At 41.6% G+C, this 22,018-nt stretch overlaps 1 protein-coding gene across 1 annotated transcript; it reads right to left on the bottom strand.

Annotated features, from left to right (window-relative positions):
• Positions 1–553: 553 nt before the first annotated feature.
• On the bottom strand, positions 554–14,901 carry SERPINE2 (serpin family E member 2). The gene is made up of 8 exons (XM_056849800.1): positions 14,630–14,901; positions 12,947–13,174; positions 9,460–9,657; positions 8,271–8,469; positions 8,057–8,157; positions 5,934–6,020; positions 5,425–5,508; positions 554–1,192 (listed from the first exon to the last, which is right to left on the bottom strand). The coding sequence occupies exons 1-8, from the start codon at positions 14,883–14,885 to the stop codon at positions 1,155–1,157; spliced, it is 1,191 nt and encodes a 396-aa protein (XP_056705778.1). The 5' UTR covers positions 14,886–14,901; the 3' UTR covers positions 554–1,154.
• Positions 14,902–22,018: the final 7,117 nt, after the last annotated feature.

Here is a 22,018-nt window from a genome sequence, read left to right as displayed (position 1 = left end):
AGAAAATTTGTTTTGTGAACAGGTAATTGATGACAGAAGCAGCTTCCACTTAATTTTATGATAGCCACACGTACCTAGAAGCGTATAAGAATTGTCTGGTTTCATTCGTGTAGCAAACAGGAAGAATCAGCAGATATGGATGCCTTTCCGGATTCGAGACTATACAATTCATTTGATTTAAAATATTTTAAACAGGGAAGGTGCAAGTCTGGTGTCACACTGGTTCTAAACAGTGGGATTTATTGAGGAATTTAGATTTTCTTTAAAGATACCATACAATATCTTGCAAGGACTTCTGGCACGAGCATCCAGTAAATCTATTTCAAGTTATCAGCATGCACAGGAAAACAGCATTTCAAAATATTTATTCCACAGAGATATAAGGTTTCAGTCATTCTTGGCAGGGAAACTATTTAGTACTTATGAGAAGCACCAAAGTTCCATCAGACCAGGGAAATCAAACCTGAGTGATCTTCCATTTGGCAGCTTTTTACATGGACCTCCCATGAGGACAATGACAGAATTCCTTCCAACATCACACTGACACTATGTAATTTCCAACTGTTCATACTGCTTTTATTTCTTTTCCTTTGTACAAAAAAATATAAAATTTAAATCCATAGAAAGTGTATACTAGCAATGACAAGTTTACATTACAACAACGCAAAGGCGTTAGCCGGGACATTAGTTTTAAGTCTCAGCAATGCATGCACAACATAAAATAAAAATTGCTAAAGCTTTTAAATTTAATTTCTAACAAGGATGCCCCACCAAACCATTCCATGGACAACAGCAGTATTAGAAGGGCACGGTACAAACCAAAAGTAAAAAATAAAATAGAAAATGTCCCTTTAGTTCCAACTCTGGTTAAAGACTTTTCAAATTACAATACAAAATACATAGACCAAAACAGAATTTCAAAACTTGTTAGCACAGGGAACCAATCAGTAGTTTTAAGAATCTTTAAACTGTTTTGAAAAAGTTGTTTCCACCCCCTGCCCACACAAGAAGTCGGCTAATTCAGGTTTCTTCTTCAAAACTTAGTTGACCAATCACTTAAAAACTAGTTCTTAGCCAAAGAATAGTGTACAAAAATATTTAACAGAAGAGCATCAATCTTTAATTTTCTTCTGCAGAAAAATTTCTTCCCATGTTCAAGGTTTGTTGATTTGTCCCATAAACAAAACTGCACCTGAAAAACAAGAAATTATTACTGAAGATTTTGCTAATTAATACATGCCTAGTTTATAAAGAGTGTGCCAGTCTTAAAATTTAGTTTCAGCTAGATAAGAATGCCTTTCATTAGGCTGCAGGATTTAAATTGATTAATCAAAACACTGACTCCCGGTGACTGAGTTAAGAGTACATTTGGGGTATTTTGGTACAAAGCATCATTGGAAGAGAGAATAAAAGTGGTAGCTTCCGCCTACTGAATTGCAATCTTCACACATCCTTCAGTATCTCAATGAGCACTTATACTGACAATTTGGTAACATGCACATTCATACTCAAACAACTGGCCACTGAAAGTCAATTAAGCAGGAATTCCTTAAGTCTGTTAGCAGCCGTATAAGAAAATGGAGTTTTAGAAGGAAGGAGTTTAATTTTTTAAAATAGCTTTTATACCTCACTTTTTACCTCAGTTGAGACCCAAAGTGGCGTACAATGTTCGCTCCTCCATTTTATCCTCACAATAACCCTATGAGGTAGGTTAGGCGGACAGCGTGACTGGCCCAAAGTCACCGCCAGCAAGCTTCCATGGCAGAATGGTGATGTGAACCCATGTCTCCCAAATCCTAGTCTGACACTCTAACCACTATACCACGCTAGGTCCAATAAACCATTGTTTTTGCTTTCCTTCTTAAAGGCATTTAAGTTATAAGCCCCAGAGTATCCAGTCATTTCTGGGGGTGGGGGGTGGAAATAAGGACAACTGAGTCATTAGACATAAAAGGTATGATCTAGCTAAATATAAACCCTTAAATCTCATTGATTTAGAGAGCCCCAAGGTGCAGAGTGGTAAGCTGCAGTACTGCAGTCAAAAGCTCTGCTCATGACCTGAGTTTGATCCCAACTGAAGTTGAGTCAGCCTTCCATCCTTCCAAGGTCAGTAAAATGAGTACCCAGCTTGCTGGGGGTAAAGGGTAAATGACTGGGGAAGGCTATTGCAAAGCACTCCGTAAACATAGTCTGCCTAGTAAACATCGGGATGTGACATTACCCCATGGGTCAGTAATGACCTTTACCTCATTGATTTCAGTGCAAAACTGAGATCAGACTTAGAAATGGTTAAATCTAAATGCATTGGACGCCCAAGCATTATCAAAATGTGGCTAAATACTCCTACTACAAACCATACACTATTTGGGAAGGTTTCCAGACTTCCCTCCCAAAGGTAACAAAACAAAAGCAAATCACAACATACACCACAGTCTCAAACAACAGCAAAGAAGAAACCAAGCCATGCACTCTATACTTGCTAGTCAGTCTACAAAAGCCAACTAAAACAAGCCATTCTTAGACATTGGCCTCTGGGTGGATCCAAAAGCAGTGCTGTGCATCTGGGAACAGCTATTCTAAGTCATATTTTAAAACATCACTAATTCATGCACACATCTATTAAAAAAGAGCCTGACCTAGCCAGGAATGGGCAGCACATAAATCAAATCAATCAATCAATGAAAGGTAGGCACTGGTGTCTAGTATTGTGTTTGGATGAAATCCCCCCAGCAATGAACCTTGCTAAGTGGCCTTGTCATCTCCATCTCCCAGGTCAAAGTTATTCTCAGGAAAATTGTGAGGGGAAAAAACAAAATAACCTCATGTAAGTCACGCACAAATCAACTCTGGCTTCTTTACATTTGAGGAATGCTATGTCAAGGCTGATGGAAACTATGGATACGATCTGTTTCCTTCCCACACCCAGCCACCCGCCTCAACCCAGCACAGAATCCATATGCAGAGGAATCCATATAATCTTTAGAGACCCATTTCTTCTCTATCTTGTGGGGATACATGTAAACAGACACTCACAGCACATCATAACAGCCTGGAGAATGGGTCCGGGCTAATCTTATGCCCATCCAGTGGCCTCCCTTCCCCCAACTTGGTCAATTAACAATAAGGTTGTAGGAGATACATGAAACCTTTGCTGATCCTGTCATGCAGCTCTTTCCATGAATGGGGGCACTACTGGAACAGGATGTCTTGCAACTCCATTCCTTTGTGAAGCATCTAGCCTTCACTCCTCAATTAACACTGCTCAACGAGATAGGTTATTGCTTCTACTCCATTTCTTTTAGGATGGCTTACACATAAAAAGCCAGTAAACCCCAGCACGCACACACACACCACTTGTTATTTACCTCAATTATCTCCATGATGTGGCATATATACTGGGAAGCGTGTATGTGTGTGTGTGTGTTAAGTGCCATCAAGTCGCTTCCAACTCATGGCGACCCTATGAATCAATGTCCTATCTTTGACAGCCTTGCTCAGGTCTTGCAAACTGAGGGCTGTGGCTTCCTTTATTGAGTCAATCCATTTCTTGTTGGGTCTTCCTCTTTTTCTGCTGCCCTCAACTTTTCCTAGCATGACTTTTCTAGTGACTCTTGCCTTCTCACAATGTGACCAAAATATGAAGCATGAGGGATGGGAAAACATCCCACCTGGGTTTGAACAGTCCACAGGGTGCCCAAGATCTTGCCACTAGAGAACCAACAAGATGCTTGAAGTTTAAGAGTTTTCAGTGTTCTTGTAAAAAAAAAATTTCAGGTGTGTGGGGCCCCAATTCTGAGCAGGACCACAGAGGAGAGAGGCTTATATTTCCACCTTATACCATTTTACCTGGTGTGAGAAGGGAGGCTTAAACCACCCCCTCATGCCATGGTCCTAATCAGAATCTTGCACCTGCACACCAGAAAACTGAATTAAAAAACAAACAAACCTGTAAGCTCCATTTTCAAGGACTAGGAGCAGTCCCATGTGTCATGGGCTTTGTTACTAGGGCCATTTTATGCATGGGAGATTTTTCCTTGGATTTGCCACTCTAGATGCACATTTTCCCATCTGTATTCTCAAAAATAAGCCCCCATCCAGAGTTCTGAGAACTCAGATGGGGAAAATGTGCATCTAGAGAGCAGCAAATCCAAGGCAAAACCTCCCATGCATAAGTGGCCTAGGATCACAATGATCCTTACCATGGGTCTTCCTTCTGCGACTGTTGGATTAGAGGATTACTTACTGGGGGGAGAGATGTAATTTCTGGCCCCACTGTCTCCCTTTTCCCCCAATCAGAATTTACTGTTGCCAGTAATATGGCACCTTGGGGGGAATTTTGCATCATGGGATATATAATATACTTACTCTTGGGGAAAAAACCTGAAGTTTATTCTCTCAAGTAGATTTTATTTTCAGCCCATCTTTGATTGCAGCATATAGCGAAAAGGGAAGAAGGTGGGGAAGTATAGCCTGAAGTATTGTTTTGCCAATACATTTAATTAAAATGTACAGCCATTCACTCTCCTTGTGAGTCATTTTTCTGGGTGTGTGTGTGTGTGGGGGGGGGGGTGTTTTCCCTACACAGCTAGCAAATGCAGGGGCTAGAATATCAATTAGAAGAAAAACAGAGCAGGGAAGTGGAGCAAACAGAGGATATGTGTGTTTTGATGACTGGCCAGTGCTCTTCTTCAGAACTGCATAATGCGCCTTTGATGTCCTAAGCCGCCCTATGGCTGGGGATGACTGCCAGGAGTCTTCTCCCTCTAGTTCTGGCACTTTTACTTTCCTCATGCACCATATATGTAGATGAGGTAGTTAGTACGCTGGTAGAACAGAGGGGCCAGTTAGTTCCTGGCAACAACCCCCCAAGTGTCGAAATCCTGCACAGCTGCCGATTACTGTCTCGTATTTAAGAGAAGAAACCTCCTATGTACGATGTAGAAGAAAGGAGTTTCAGGACCTCGTTGGATAAGAAAAGCCAATCTGTATTAATAGTAAAATGTAGGTTTTTGAGAAAACCATATAAGATAGTGAAATTTTTTATATTTTAAGAGAATTACAAATAGAAGGTGTAAGGTTAATGTTGAATGACTAACTGATAAAATAAGAAATAAAAGATAATATAGTTGAGTAGGTGGTAGAAATAACATTTTATAGTCAGAGTAAGGCACATCATGCAATTTTTTGTGTTAGGAATCTAGAATGAAGGTTATATGTTTTACTATGTATTATGTATGTTGTGTTTTGGTGTTTGTATATCTGTAAGTTGTAAAAAAAGGGGGGGAAGAAAAAAGGAAAAGCCAATCTGAAGTGTTTGTCGTTACTGTTAAAGCTTCAGGCTTCTCACTCCTGGGAAATGCTGTTGGCATTTTGCCAGTCTACGAAGGAAGTCAACATGAAGCTGAGCAAGAAAGAACAGCTTACCTGTAGGGTTATGTCGTATGAAGAACAGAAATGGTTTGTCCGCTACAAACCAAGGTGGTGATGACCTGGCTATTAAAATTGCGGCTGGAACAAAGAGAAACAGAATGATTAGTCATCCTGTGGTCCTCAATCTAGATCCCTCCATTTTGTAACATTTATGTTTATGGAAACTGCAATACAAAATAATCTCCATTAGAAAGACTGATGATTCTTAAACTACGTTAATTTGGTCAGGACATTCTGAGGTCCCAATATTGAGTCATACATTTCACAGTTCTGTGTCCATGCACCACAGCTTTAGGCTGACTTTAGCCTTGTGGAAGACTATCTCTAAGGCTCTGATAAAATGCAGGCTTACTTTTTTGAAGTACGTCAAGTTATCTGGAAACTGATTGTTTATGCCATTTCAGTTGTGCCTCAAAATTCACAAAAATTATTTACAAGTAACAAACACAATCATTTTAATTGTTTCTTGGTGTTCTAGTAGCATAACCAAATCCACTACTTACTTGTTGCTGCAGAAGCTTTGGTTCCATCTTCACTAACTTCAATTTTTGCTTTTTGTAAGATCTGAGATACATGAAGACTTTCTGTTCCTATTTAAAAAAATTGTTTTAAAGACAAAAGTTAAGTTACACAACATGTGTGCACACACCCGTAACGCTCTTTGGAGAAGCCAATTTCTTTTAACTGTACTTCTTTTAATTGAACATACATACAGCTAGTAAACTTTGATGCAAAACATGGTTCTATATATACCTTTATTATGAATAAGACACTCAGAGTACCCATATGCTGAAGATGTTTGCTTATAGGTAACTGGAAAGCATTTTGAGCAATGATCAAATCACATAATGATTCAACAGTAGCTGAATCTACTTGTTTGTCAAAAAATGCAGCCAGTACAACAGCAGTGAAAGAGGAAAGGAAAATACATATCTTCCAAATTCAGCACTGCTGCCACTGTAATACTGTAATGCTTTTGATACAGTACACTAACTAACAAATGTCCCTAGGTCCTCTACCCAGATTCTGGTGAGCACTGAAGAACTAATGCAGACACCTTTTTCTTGCCATCAAGTCACATCTGACTTATCGCAACCCCTGATGAGGTTTCGAAGGCAAGAGATGTTCAGAGGTGGTTTGCCATTGCCTGCCTCAGCGTCATGATCCTTGGAGGTCTCTCATTCAAATACTTGCCAGGCTTGACCCTTCTAAGCTTTTGAGATCTGATGAGATCAGGCTAGCCTGGGCTATCCAGGTCAAGGCAATGCACACACTACTAGTACTTTATCACAGCAAAGCTTTATTAAAATTGCTGTGGGTGCAGTTGTCAACCCCAGGTGGAGCCATGAGTTCTCCCAGAATTACAACTGATCTTCAGACTACAAAGATTAGTCCTCCTCAAGAAAATGGTAGCTTCGGGGAGGGGGGGGGACTCTATGGCATCACATCACCACTGAGTTTCTTCCCAACCCCAAACTCCACAGTCCCTAGCCACCACCCCTAAATCTCCAGGAACTATCCAAGATTGAGCTGGCAATCCTAGCTGTGGGCATGGTTTAACGATTTCACAATCCTGAACTGATTCACAATCCACTATGCTTCCTCTTCACAATATTACATGGTGAGGAGGGCAAGCATTGGAAACTTGAATGCAATGTTTGGAAAATGCTGTATTCAGTTTGGATTTAAAGTTGTAATATCACTAGTGAAGTGGTTTTACGCTAGTCTGACAGAGACTCAAAATCAAAAACATCTGATTATGTGCATACAGCACAGCTTTGAAAGTACTCCCCCCATGTTAAACAAAGATTGTTTCGGGCTAAGTCTGTAGTTCAGTATCTCTCTGCTCTTAACCATGTGTGCTGTAATGAAGCTAGCTCTACTTAAACCGAAAGAATCAGGGCTCAACTGGGAAACTTGCAAAACATCTTTCATTGTTATCTCCAGACATCTTCAATTTAAATGCAGCCACAGGGGAAGCAGTTTTGGACTGGTGCTGCAATACTGGGGCATATTTATTTTTCAACTTCTCTTTTTTCCCCCAGTGCCCTTTCCCTGTCAGGCTAATGACTGCTCAATAAGGGGACAATTTCTATCTGGGAAACATAGGAGAGGGGAATAGTTCACCCAGTCAAGCAATGTGGCACCAATTCAAATTACTTTCTGCCCTTGTGTGCAGCTTTTCAAGACAGTTAAAGACATAGGGAAACCTGATCACATATGTACAGGGTCTCATCTAATCCATATCTTGGTGTTAAACAGATTCTACATATGCCTGTTACAAAACCATTTAGAAGCTGTTCCTACGATTTGATTATTTCAAGACCCTCCCCTAAGCCAGCGAATACCAAGTCAGCCTAGTCAAGTGTGCCTTTTAATTAGCACTGTTTACAATCAAGATCAGGAGCAGAATTCTTAGCAGAAAATTTGATATGTATTTAACAGTAGGCATGGAAAATGCCATTAATTGCAAGACAGTGTGACACTGGGTTTAAACCATTAAGTTCAGGTACATGCTTCACTGACAAACAGCATAATTTCAAAGTAACCAATTAATTTTTATGAATATAACACATAAAACTCTCATTCTAAAGAGGATGAGCTACAGAACCCAAGGGTAACTTACTTGATATTTTGGCAAAGTTTGCTTTTGACTGTTCGAACATATCTTGAATGCCAAGCTCTCTGAGAGGCTCCTTTAAATCTGTCTCTGCTTCTGCTGTAAACCTGTGAGAAGCAATACAGGAATGCATCAGGTCTTGGACTGAAAATTGCTCTGTAATGAAGGGGTTTATTTGTTGGAGAGTTATTTAAAAATGAAATGAGGAAACAGAACATACTTAGGTAATATAACCTGCACTCTCTTCTGTACCATGGTTGCCATCCAGCTCTGTATAGTTTTTGTGCTAATATGAGGAATAATAGCAGACAAAGGCGTTGTACTTTCCGTGGGCAGGGCAATCAACATGCTGATGCTTTCGCCATGGTATGGCAATTCAATGATATTGTACCACAACTCATTTGGTGTAGTTGTTGTGCCTAAAAAGAAACAGAAAGGAACTGATGGAAGGGGTAAAGGCATAAAGAAACCCTTACGCTTTCTGTCACCAAGTGAGATAGCAACTGATGCCTCAGTATCTCACTTATCTAAAAACAGGTAAGCAAGGCTCCAGTCTGATCATGGTCACTGGGAGAAGAGAACAGACTGTCAGTAACTCCCTAGATAAGCAACATTCCAACTCTCTTCCCAAGCTACCATCCACTTTCCTTGCCATATCCGTACGGGTTTCCCCAGTTTCCTTCGTGTGCAGCCTCCGGGGACTGGGAAGCAGCAGCAGACAGGTCAGAGGTCTGTTGCTTTAAGACTACAATCCACTACAGAACACACAGAGAGGAGGAAGAAAGCTCAGTGTTTCTGCAGAGTACCTCCCCCACATTATATCCTAAAAGTCTGTTATCTGTCAAGACTGTGGGAATCTTCTCTCCCCTTACCCTACATTTGACCAAAAGACCAACATATGCATAGTTTGTTCAGCAAGTGAGCGGCATCTACTGCAGTAATGCAATAGATAATTCACTTTTTATCAGTCATTTCTTCATGAATACTTCACAAGGCCTGCAGCTGACACTCAGTTACAAGACACACTAAGTTGTTTCCTCCTACACTGTAAATATTTACATTGTTCTGTAAGCACTGGATTCCAACCTGTTAAAGAGTGCTAAAACTATTCAGAAACCTTAATGGCATGAACTGAAAATAAGCAGTATGCAACTGTTTGAGGAAGTGTTTAATGAGACTTACTTCATAGCCACTAAGTTTAGAAGTGAGATTTCCAAAAGACCACATCATCCAGCTATTACACGTAACGGTCTTAAAAATAGCTCTATTGAGAATATAACCCTCACTATAGTCAATCTTGTCATACAATACATTTGCACTACTTAATTTTTGCACAACGTTTGAAGTGAATTCTAGGCAAAAAAAAATACTTTTTATATTTCTGTAAAGGAAGAGGGTTTTGAGCGTACCACATCGGAACACAGACAACTGAGCCAACATAGGTATTTGATAGGCTTTTCCATCAGCTCCATTAAATGTGCGCTTTTTTGTATTTTCTGGCTGGAAACGTGATTTCCAGAGTCCCTTAAAGTATATTGCATTCACCAGCACCAGCCTTGTTAAAGCACTATCAATAGCATCTGGCGATAACACACTGTTGATCATACCTGCACAAAACAGAAGAAAAAAATGCAAAAACAAATTAAGAAAGAGGAGGAAAGGGAAGAAAAATAAAACATACATACTTGGGATACTAAATCACATTAAATCAAATTTGAAGCAAGATTTAAAAGGTGATAGAGCTATGGAGAGCAACCATGCTGGATTTCAACCAAGCTTCAAGGCAAGATAATTTAGATCTTTGCACTGGGTTCAGTGCTGTTGGGATGAGGGTTTTGTTCCTGCTTTCCTGCAGCACTCTAGTACATTGAGGCAACTTCCCAGGGTTTCCATGGCTTTTCTCCAACCTTTCCCAAACCTTCTTTGCTATGAAATTTGGGAAAGATCACAGCAAAGTCTGGATGGCTGCCATGAGGGCAGGAAAGTTCAGATTTGCCCAGTCCCATCCACATAGCAGCCATTCCCCACTGCCACAGAACCCATCCCCCACACTGCCACTAGGGGTCTATTTTCTAAACCAGGAATTGAATACCATTATAATATTATGGCCCTGACCTGGATGGCCCAGGATAGCCTGATCTCATCGGATCTCAGAAGCTAAGCAAGGTCGAACCTGGTTAGTATTTGGATAGGAGACCACCAAGGAAGTCCAGGGTTGCTATGCAAAGGAAGGCGATGGCAAACCACCTCTGTTAGTCTCTTGCCTTGAAAACCCTACTGGGTCGCCGTAAGTCGGCTGTGACTTGATGGCACTTTACACATACGCACAAAATATTATGACAATCTGTGTATCAGGTTCTCTGAATTCTCAGCTTTCATTGTTTAAACAGCATTTAGCCACTTTTGTGGCAGATATATGCTTTCCCCCTTTTATCTCGACAACAAAAAATTCTAGACGCTTTAATAAAAATGAAAGGTGGAAATTCAGAGAAGTATGCAGATTGTTAGAACAGTATAGCAATATAACAATATTCAAATTGCCTTTAAAAAAGCCCTGGTGGTGCAGGGGTGGCCACTGCCGAAGGCTAGGGCAGGGAAATCTGCCATGTGGAAACCTTACTGCCACTGTGCTTAGTGGGAGCCTCAGCAGCAACTGGCAAGCCACACCAGCTTGCCTCCATGTGGAAAACACCCTAGTGTACTATGTGTTGTGCAAAGTAGGCTCCCTAGAGGCAGAACACAAAAGCTGGATACATAAAACTAAATTAGTTTTGAACACTCTAGATTGGACAGAAGAAGCAAAGTGTTGGGAAGAAACAACAGAACAAGGAATTATAAGAGTCTCGGACAAGCCTGAAGTTCTTGCCAATTCTCTTCAAATCTGAGTTTACAGATGTTTGAGGGAGGATCTGGATACGTGCAACTCAGTGAATCCCTTACAGTCCACCTTGGTCCAAATGGCATTCCCCCACCTCAAGAATATGCTAACCTTCCTGGGGAAGCCTCTCAACCCCTTCATGAGCCACTGTAACAGCAGGGTGTTCCAGGGCTTCAGAGGAATCAGAAGCCAAGGGACCAGGTGCATTTAAGAGCCCTGGAATTCCCACAGATATCTATACCTAACAGACCAGGAACTTCACTGGCATTCTATTAAGATTTCACTTTTAAAAGCGATACATATTATAATATTAAGCAACTTGACCAACACTGTGCATACAAATGACAATCATATTAAACCACCATCCTGAGCTACAGTGGAAATTTCACCACAAGAACCGTAGGAGGTTCATTAAAAAGGAGCTCTTTTAAATGCACATATTGAACAGGAGCTTTATATTGAAGCAAGTGGTGATGGGAATGGAGTTTTTGTGGAGATTAAGAGAAAAGGGGACATAATTGTAGTTATGAGAGATGTAAAATTTAATCCAGAGATTAATTTGTACACTAAAAAATGTGCAAATGTACATTAACCCCCTTCCCTCTCTCCCTTACTATTCCATTATCTAGAGTCATTTTAGGAAGTTACCACGTCCTCACACAGAGGAGAATGTAATCAAGGGGCTCCCAGGTCTTAAAGCACCAGGCCTATAACTGAGGATAGCCACGGGTATCATCTGTGCTGGCCTCCCTACCTTCCCCCCTCCTTTGTTCTATTTATTTTAGGATCTTGGGGGGGGGGGGAGAATGTCTGGCTGCAGTGCTTCTCAGCAGCAAGTATTCTCTACTGAGCACTATCTGTTGTTTTATTATGGTTATTTATGGTTGGTTTTATTGTTTTAATGAATATGTATTATGGACTGTAAGATGGTTTTAATATTGCTACCCGCCTGAGCCTGGCTCCGGCTGGGGAGGGCGGGAGAGAAATATAGAATACATACATATATACATAAAAACACATGTCATGGGATAACCAATAAATGCCACAATTATCCAACATGCCCACTGGGTTCCAAAAATGTTAGATGCCCCAAAATGTCAAAACACAGCAAGCACATATCAAATACGTCTACATGCTTGTTGTTTTTAATGCTTGGATTCTCATATCGTTAGGATTAAGACGCAAAAGGAGCAAGAGAGCAAGCACTAAAAGCCTACATCTAAGGTAGCTTTACAACAACCCCATATCATGCAGATTAAAAAATTCACACAATGGGACCAACCATGGACAGGGCAGTTATTTCTGCAAACCCAGAAAAAAAAATCCCAGAAGGGAGGAAGAGGTAAACAAAACATAGACATTGAAAAGTGCCAGGATCTCACAAGACTGTCTTATGAGACCTCAGCTAGATTTTCCGATTGCCTAGGAAACCTGTACTGCCAAGGTCCCCCACCTTGTGTGCAAAACAAGAGGGAAGGAAGTGGGGGAGAAATGATGTCTGACACAAATAAGTATGTGGGACAGAAGCAAGACTGGGGGAAAAAGGCACTGTATGGAATGGAGAGAAAAGGCAGCCAGTGTAAGAGGTGGAGAAAGAAGGAAACAGAGCCAGCAGGGTGTGAGGAAGGAAAAGCAGAGAAAAGAGCGGTGGGGAGGGGGGACACACTCAAGAGTAAATGATCCTGGAAACTGGAAGCAGTGCTGGGAGGGGGACAAGCAAGTGGAAGAACCAGGTGGCACAAGCCTGAACAGGCAGGATGATCAGGCAAGTGAGAAGAGAAAAAAGCAAGCAGGTAGGGCAGGAAGTAGAGCTGGAGCAAGAGCAGGGGAGGAATGAGAGACAGACACTGTAAGCATACCCAGCGCTTTATAAAGCGAAAGAGGCCAGTCCATGTTCAGAAGAGCTTACACTCTAAATTCCAGCTACAGGGAAGGAAAGGGTTTTTAACAAATTAGAAGGAGGAACAGGAAAGGCATCGGTAACAAAAGACAATAGTCATTGTTTTCGTATCACATACCCTTAGTTTCATTTTTTACCCACTGGTTGATATTGTCACAGGCAGCATTCGGATCCATGAAGTCCACACTCTTGACACCGCACTGAAACACATCATTGTTCCGTGAAACAAAAGGCACTTCCATTTTCAAGCCACTTTTTGCAAAGACTGCATTTGCAATTGTCACAACATCTTTATTCTTCTTGGACACTATGGCCTTGTTTATCTTTTTCAGTATTTTACCAACTCCTATTTGAAAGACAGATAAAGACCCTTTATCAGATGAATAAAGATTAAAATTACCTCTTTAAAATAAGCAGAAGCAAGCATGAAAAGAGCTGAATCAGATTTGGCATAGGGAAAATCAGACAAAGCAGTGATCCAAAACACATTTTCTCAGAAGCTCATGGTTTCATGTAGCTTACTTTATGGGGTCTCAGACCAAGGCAAAGATTATCTCTTCTATACAAAGACACTAAGTATAAAACTCATGCTCAAATTTGGGAAAACGTCTTAAGATGTGGTCTTTCACTATAGCCACGTTTCCAGCATTCAAGCATTCCAACACCAGAACGACTGTATGCACTTCACAGATGGGAAACGGCAGCAGTGACAGATACCCTTGGGCAAGTCACCGCATTACAAGTGACCATTTCCCAACCATTTTGGCCACTGCACTACACAGGCTCTTTGCAGCATACAGAACACTGCCAGTAGGGTCAGCAGCTTAGTGTGTGGTGAATGGAGAGCTAGACAAAGATCCTCAGACTGGTGGCAGAGCTGCTGGCTCACAATGACAGGTTGATAGCTTTCCTGGTTTGTATTAATATACTCAAGGAAAAACAGAATTTCAGTGTGCTGAGAGGCTCAAGCAAGATTTAAACAAAACTGAAGAAATTCTAGTATTCAGGTCTTTGGGGTTCAGAGACTGAAATCAGCATATATAATGTATCTTAAAAACAAAATGGAAAAGCAAGCAAGATGATAACTCTTATGGCACTCCTGAAAGGAATGCTCCCATTTTGAAAGATTAAGGGAACGTACTACATTTAATATAGTGTAAGCATCCTGAAACATGCTCAGAAGACACAGCTGCATTTGCACAAATGCTCAGCAGGATTAAAGAAGCAACAAGGTCTATTAAGCCCCTGTCAGAGGAGAGGTTCAGGCTGGGGGATGAACGCAGCCTGACATAAGCAAGAGCTCTCTCTCTGGAAAGGTTGTATAGGTTGATACTGAAGGATCCAATGCTATATGAGAGACAAACAAATGGGCTGGTTTAATTTGTCTCTAAACTCCACAATATTTTATTGAATGACATCTGAAGGCATGTATTAGAGGCTTTCAGCCCCAAACAGAGAAACATTTTATGCTTCCCACACAGCCCTGGCAATGAAGCTCAATCCTGTCTGCTTTAGAAGGAGAACAGTCCTTGTTAAGTTCACTGTTTATCATCAATGCTGAACGCTGTGGCCAAGGATGTCGTCTGGTACAAGAGATACTAAAGTACTATTTAATATTGCACTAGGCCAAGATAACTGGTTAGTGTTCTCAAGCACAGTGACTACTGTTCTGACTATAGGTCGGTCTTTGTATCAGTGTATAAATCAAGTCGATCTCACCTATCCTATGATTTTCCACAAACAAAACCACACAATGACAGCCCACCACCAAACCCCACCACAACAGCAAAGAAGAACTGACCATTGACGCTGTATCTCATCACTGTGGTCAGCTGTTTCTTTGTCTTGCCATCAGCACCCAGCTGAAGCATTCCTAGCACTGATGCAATTCCATGGGGAGACACCACAACATTATCTTTAGGCCTGGTTTTGACCAAATGTTTAAAAACTTGGATCCCAATGTCTGAACCTAGCTCCTCAATAGACAGAGGGTTCAGCTGGAAGCACATACACATTGATGTCAAAGCCGCCAAGAGAAGGGGGGGATGCCAGTTCATGGTTCCTGCCCAGAAGCAACCTAAAAAAAGGGGGGGGGAGAAAACAGAGTTAAAAAAATAATAAGGCAATGGTCAAATGAACATCAGTTCTACACATAACTTATTTGTGGCGCCTCTTCACCAAGTCAAAGTCTTGAATAACGTGGCCTGCTGTGGCAAACTTCACCAGCTCCCAGGTCTTAAATTCAGCACTCTTCCAGTTACAGTGTGAGCCCCTAACAAGTGGAAAGACTGCCAGTGCAATTGAGTCATATCACTATTTTTGGATGTGGGCAAAATGCCAGCAGGAAATAAAGCAAGGCCATATTCTATACATTTAACACTTAAACCACAATTGCAGCCAAAACAGAGAAGTAGCTAGCATTCTGTTCTGCCACATAATATACATGCAAACATATAAGCAAAACATTTTGTAAAAATACGCCAACTCCTGTACCATTGTATACCAGAAATGCCACAGCATACCAAAGTGGAAATTATAATATGCTTGTTAATGTAGGCGTCCGCATCTTTCAAAATGTAATTATATTTTACAATTTTATGTGTTTCTGGACTCTAGCCACCTTTTGTCCTCAACATACAGAAACTGCGTCCGTGTGCCATCAAGTCACAGCTGACTGATGGCGACCTCATAGGGTTTTCAAGGAGAGAAGTTGTTCAAAGGTGGTTTGCCATTACCTGCCTCAGCATGGGCTGATAGCGTTCTGAGAGAACTGTGACTGGCCCAAGGTCACCCTGCAGGATTCACATGGAGGAGTGGGAAATCAAACCCTGTTCTCCAGATTAGAGTCTGCTGCTCTTAACTACTATACCACGCTGGCTCTCTAGAAACAATACAAAGAGATAATTATATCTTGGGCTTATAACCGTCGTTATATAGGATTGAGTGCACTGAAAACTAAAGCCTGCTTACACAGCCTGCCTTCTAGAACTGATATGTGAGCCTGGCCCCTCATGAGCTCCGCTCAGGATCAAAAACTTGGATCTAATGCCCTATAACCAAGAGACCAGGAGGAAGAAAGGGTTTCTACAAACGCTACTGATAGCCATTGCTTCAGCATCTTTTCTCTTCCCTTAACTGTGTATGCTCCTTGCTACTTACTGCACCTAGAACCACCAGGTAGCAGCAGGTGTATATGTTCCAATCTACTGTGGAGGTCTATTGCCTTCCCTGTGTGCGAATGGGCCAAAAGCCACCCGAGTACAAAGCATATTTCACTCCTTCCAATAGGGAAGAGTTAAATGTTCCTTGCTCCCTATCACTCCTACCATTCTTCCACCTGAAAACCTTGGTAAAATTCCAAAGTGAGTTCCACAAAAGAAATGCAGCAGTAGGTTGCCAAGGTCTCCAGTGCTTCTACCCTTAAGTGCCTTGATTGAAAAAGAAAACGCTACCACACTGAGTGCAATTTATGTTCCACAGCAGCTGCCTCCCTGTTCTCCACACCACCACAGCTGCCACTCCAGCAATTATGTCAAATGCCCATGAGAACAGGAGGAGAACAGGATGGAGCGACGGGAAGGAGGCTGGGGCAAACAAAGCTTCGCTTCTGCACAGCTGCAACACTATCCAGTGAGGAGTCATAGCAACAGAAGAGCTCTGGGGCCCGCAAATGCGCAATTGCAGCATCTCCCTGCGCCCTCAAACGGCAGGGCCTGATCTCTGTCTTCTATTTCGCGTTTATGAAAAAGCAGCCTAGAAACTGGAGCTCTTCCAATATTAAATGAATTGCTTAGCTGAAGTCAATATTGTGTTCATTTGCAACTTAGCAGAAAATGACACTATCACGACTATCCAAGACTATTCCAAACCATATTATTATCAACTGATAAAAAAGGTTGTTCGTCTTATGTCAGATTTGAATGGAGCCATTCCGTCCACTGGCCACTCACTGCAGCCCATAAGAAAACTGCCACAGCTCCCCTCCCTAAGCAAAGGAACATGATGAGCTGGAATAGCTGGACAGCTTACGGTAGCCTTATTCACAATGTTCATGGCAGCAAGCAAATAAGGAAGAATTAGCATCACCTAAAGAACACAAGATACCCGCCCCTCCTTTTTACACTTTAGTAAATCATCAACCATCATCCACAAAGTTCGGGGGGGGGGGAGTCTCTACATCTTCTGCAACATACAAATGGATTGTATACTACATTTCAGTTTGTACTGAAGCTTCAAACGTTTCAATTCTCAAGAAACTGTCTTGCCATCCACTGAGGGGGGAAACCCCCTATCCAGATCTTGACTGGGAATGCCCATTTTTTCTTATACAGGGAGTGGGTAGATTATTCTGGGGCAAATGTGGAGCATCCAGGGAAAATAAGTGTGAGGGAAAAGAAAGGAAACAATTCTGCCTACTAAGATCTTTTATTGTTTTCTATATAGAATAGTAAATTAACAACAAACCCCATGTAACTCTCCCTCCACCACATACCCATCAATGAGAGAGCTGCACATACAGGCAGCTGAGAGCAGAAATTAAGAAAAAGAAAAACAGCAGGGGGGAAATTTGGGGGGGAGTGCGAAAAAGCAATATGGAACTTACTAAACACAAGTGCAGAAGATGAAGCATCACTACCTGAAGAGATACAAGAAATCTTGCCAGATGGAGGTGAAGGTCCCAAGAGTTTGTTTTATGTGATTCACTTCTTTAGACAAAGATTAACCTATCACTGACCTAATTATCCACAGAGGGGGGACTATGAGATTTTCAAAGCTGGGAGGCACAGTTTGGTAGATAGTGTAAGATTAAACCAAGATATAACCTCATGCCAGAATCATATAACTTTGGGGCATTTCCAGAGCATTTGGGCCCGACTGGCTTTAGGTGTCTGGCAGCACCAACAGATGTCACTTTCAGCAAAACATAGGTGGCTGAATTTAGTAGGATACCACTGCACTCATAACAGAGTTTTATGGTGCGTAAACCTTAGACATAAATCCATTAATCTGCTGTTCTGGAGTTAAGTGCATTTTGCCACTCGAACAAGTGGGATTGAGGTATTCACTTCCTGGTTCCACTGGGAATGGGTGGGATCTAGATTGCGTTTTGATTCGATTCTTAAGAAGTTGTATATAATGATAGTATGTTAAGGGAGAATTTCTGAGGATTGCTGTAGAGAAAGCAATGGGGGGGGGAATTGCAAAAACAGACAAAAAAGGGGTCACACAATGTTTTAACCGAATGTATTGACAGCTAGCTATGGCTGAGAGATTAAATTCTGTGCACAGAGTGTCATAGGGTTTGACATCATCATCCATTCAATCAACAGAGATAGGAACATTAGGCCCCTAGATACCCAGTGTTCCCAAAAGACACGATTGTTCCCTATCTTAATTTTAGGATTCTTCTAAATGGTTAGATCCTTGTGTGTGAACAGGCGCTTGTTTACCACCTTATGGAAACTGCTCCGTAGACAGATCAAGGGCAAGCTTTTGCAGTGCCTCAGAAGAACACGTGCCCGTGCTGGAATCAGTGAAACAGACACTACCTCGGTGACAACGTATCCAGCACCAGGCACCCTTCACACCCAGTTGCAGCTGAGTGGGAGTTACTTTTCTATTACGCCATCCCTCAAAGCATGGGACCGACACAGTATTTGCCCTAGCCAAACGACTGCATCATTAAGAAGTAGCCCTCCAACTGCCTGGGACAGCGACGCAGAACAGCTGCTCCCACGTGGCTATACGATGGGCACCCCATAATCCAAGGAAGTGCTCCTATTCTCACTGAGTTACAAATGTTCTCCTGCTATTTGGATCTGACCTCTGAGGTTTTGTTATGAAGTAATTCTGCAGGAACCTCATTTCTCCATCATGTTCAAATCTTCCCTTCTTCAGCATATTAGTTTGTGAAATCAGTTTTTGAAACTTTGGAACTACATTATAAACACTAGTGAATCATATGCCACATCACCTTCAAGGCAGACACAGCCAAGAACCCAACTGACACATGTGAAAAAATGGGTTAAGGACCCCTCCCCAAAGGACTCTGCAATGCTCTCCACTCTGCAAAACAAGCCCATGACCTGTCTTAATGACCTGTCTTAACACACCCATTAGGGATTCAACATTACATCATAAGATATCAATACGGCTATGGTGAAGAACCAAAGCTTTTATGTAACACATTACTATGTAGATGGTATCATACATCTTTCCTAGTACTGGATAGCAGTATAAAGCAAAGATCATGGGAGAGGGGACACAGCCTTGCATCATATCACACATCACATACTCAAGGAGGCAGGGCCTGCAAGAACAGGTGGTCCTTTGTTCATATATGGCATTACAAGTCAACCAAGCAATGGTGCAGTGGGCTGACATTCAGCTGACAAATATACTCTACCCTGTTTAAAGAAAGCCTCAAAGTATTGTAAAGATAGGCCGGACATCCCGCAGCTTCTTGGTTATAGAGCACGATTATTATTTTTTAATTGAAGCTAGGCTTGAAACGACCATCTTACTTTGCTTTTGTACAATATTGTTCCACTTATAAAGTCACATATGAGTTCCAGGTGGGTTTTTTTTTTAAAAAAGAATTAATTCACTTTAAACACTTTAAAAACAGGTGAGGGAAGTAGGAATGCAAACAGCCCATTAGAATTCTCAAGAACCAAGAGGAAGGGCTGTGGTTCACTGGTAGAGCCTCTGCTTGGCATGCAAAAGGTACCAGGTTCAGTCTCCAGTATCTCCAGTTAAAGGGACCAGGCAAGTAGGTGATGTGAAAGACCTCTACCTGAGAAACTGGAGAGCTACTGCCGGTCTGAGTAGACAATAGTGACTTTGATGGACCAAGGGGTCTGATTCAGTATAAGGCAGCTTCATGTGTACATGGTTGCAATAAAAAAGCTCTGCTATAGATCTATTACCCAAACCAGGAGAAAAAAGCAAGATTCATCTTATTGTGAAAGGAATTTAAAACACCCAGTTACTATAGCTGTACATTATTTCACAAAGAATATCTGTTTTCCTGAACTAGATTGTGCAGGTTAAATTAGATTCACGTAAAATAACTGAGAATTTATATCACCAGGAATAAAAAGAAACAAACCATCCATGATGCAGATGTGTTATCTGCCAACTGAGGTCACCCTCTAAGCATCTGATGAACTCGGCACCATAGCTCATGAAAGCTTAGTTATGTTACTAGCAGGGCAATCCTACACAAATTTACTCATTGATTTCATTATAAATCAGTCAGGCTACACAAACTGCCACAAGACTCCTGGATGTTTTTGTTTTACTTATCCTTCACAGGCCCTGAAAGAAGCCCTACCACTTTAACACTTTGAGACAGGCATTTTTACTAAAAGTTTCCGAAGTAACTGGTTCCTGTCCACCGCCATCGGGTTCAAGTAAATCAGGAACTTTACTACAATCACAACTCTTCTCATTCTTGACTTGTATCACCTAGAGCTGTGGTTCCCAAAGCGGGCAGTACCACCCCCTGGGGGGCGGTGGGATTACCTAGGGGGGCACTAAGAGGCAAGGGGGAAGCAGGGGGTGCTAGAAGTGGGCCCCTTCAACTGAGTTGTTGGATAGGGTAGGGGGCACTGAGGTTGTTTGTGGAACCAAGGGGGCAGTGGCCCAAAATGTTTGGGAACCACTAACCTAGAGGTTCTTCGCTGTAGTCTGTAACATTTTCAGCATCTAAAGGGTTTGCTCAGTATATTTGTCAATCAAGTTACCCCTATAGCTATTTTTCTTCCTTACAGTAGTTCAAGGAGAATCTTTAATGATTCTTGTAGGTTATCCGGGCTGTGTAACCGTGGTCTTGGAATTTTCTTTCCTGACGTTTCGCCAGCAACTGTGGCAGGCATCTTCAGAGTAGTAACACTGAAGGACAGTGTCTCTCAGTGTCAAGGGTGTAGGAAGAGTAATATATAGTCAGAAAGGGGTTGGGTTTGAGCTGAGTATTGTCCTGCAAAAGTATTGTCCTGTAAGTATCAAGATAATGTGCTAATGAGGGTGTGGTATGTTAATATGGAACCATTGTATCCTGAAGTGATCTGTTAATGTGTGTAATCCAAAGCTAATCTGTATGGCTATTGTTGAATGTTGTCTTTGTCTGGAGGTTTTTCAGGGCAGGAAGCCAAGCCTTTTCCTGCCCTGAAAAACCTCCAGACAAAGACAACATTCAACAATAGCCATACAGATTAGCTTTGGATTACACACATTAACAGATCACTTCAGGATACAATGGTTCCATATTAACATACCATACCCTCATTAGCACATTATCTTGATACTTACAGGACAATACTTTTGCAGGACAATACTCAGCTCAAACCCAACCCCTTTCTGACTATATATTACTCTTCCTACACCCTTGACACTGAGAGACACTGTCCTTCAGTGTTACTACTCTGAAGATGCCTGCCACAGTTGCTGGCGAAACGTCAGGAAAGAAAATTCCAAGACCACGGTTACACAGCCCGGATAACCTACAAGAACTAATGAACTCTGACCGTGAAAGCCTTCGACAATAATCTTTAATGAGTTTTCACATTTATCACTACATTGTGCTTTTTGTTTTGTTTGTATTTGTTCTGTCTTTCTTAGGAGGATCAAGGCTGAGGTTATCAGTCCTGCCATCTCTCATTCTTCTTGAGCTTCAAGAGCTAAGAGCCAGCTGCTGAGAGTGGAGACTAGGATGCCAGCACAACAAGTATCCCCAGTGCTATCAGTTAAATGAAAGACTGAAAACTGTCACCCAACTGTAAAGGCTGCAAAATGAACCTATGGGACATATTGTTCTTTAAATTTACCACAACATAAAAACCTACACTTTTATGCTGACTGCTAATTTTCCATTTCTGCTGTGTACAGAAACACATTTACAAACTGAATGGTGGCAGTTTTGCTAAACCTGGCTTCTAAAAAACCTGACATTTCAGAGACTTTCAAGACCTGCAGCCGCAGCGCCCAACCTGCAACTCAGCCCACATCACAGTGTGATATGAAACCTTCACGGTAAGGCTTTTTGGTCTAAGTAAGTGCTATTATGGAAGCAGGTTTGGGCGTAGGAAAACTGCTTCTGTTTGCACAGTGGCATGATGTGAAATGTGTATTGTTTTTGCCAAAGCAGCTCTACAGCTTAAGACAACATGGCCTAGGCTATGTACTCAGC

The sequence above is a fragment of the Euleptes europaea genome, chromosome 5 (genome assembly GCF_029931775.1).
Source record: "Euleptes europaea isolate rEulEur1 chromosome 5, rEulEur1.hap1, whole genome shotgun sequence".
Classification (NCBI taxonomy): Eukaryota; Metazoa; Chordata; class Lepidosauria; order Squamata; family Sphaerodactylidae; genus Euleptes; species Euleptes europaea.
Note: the sequence above shows the minus strand (reverse complement) of the source record. Positions and strands in the feature narration are given on the sequence as shown.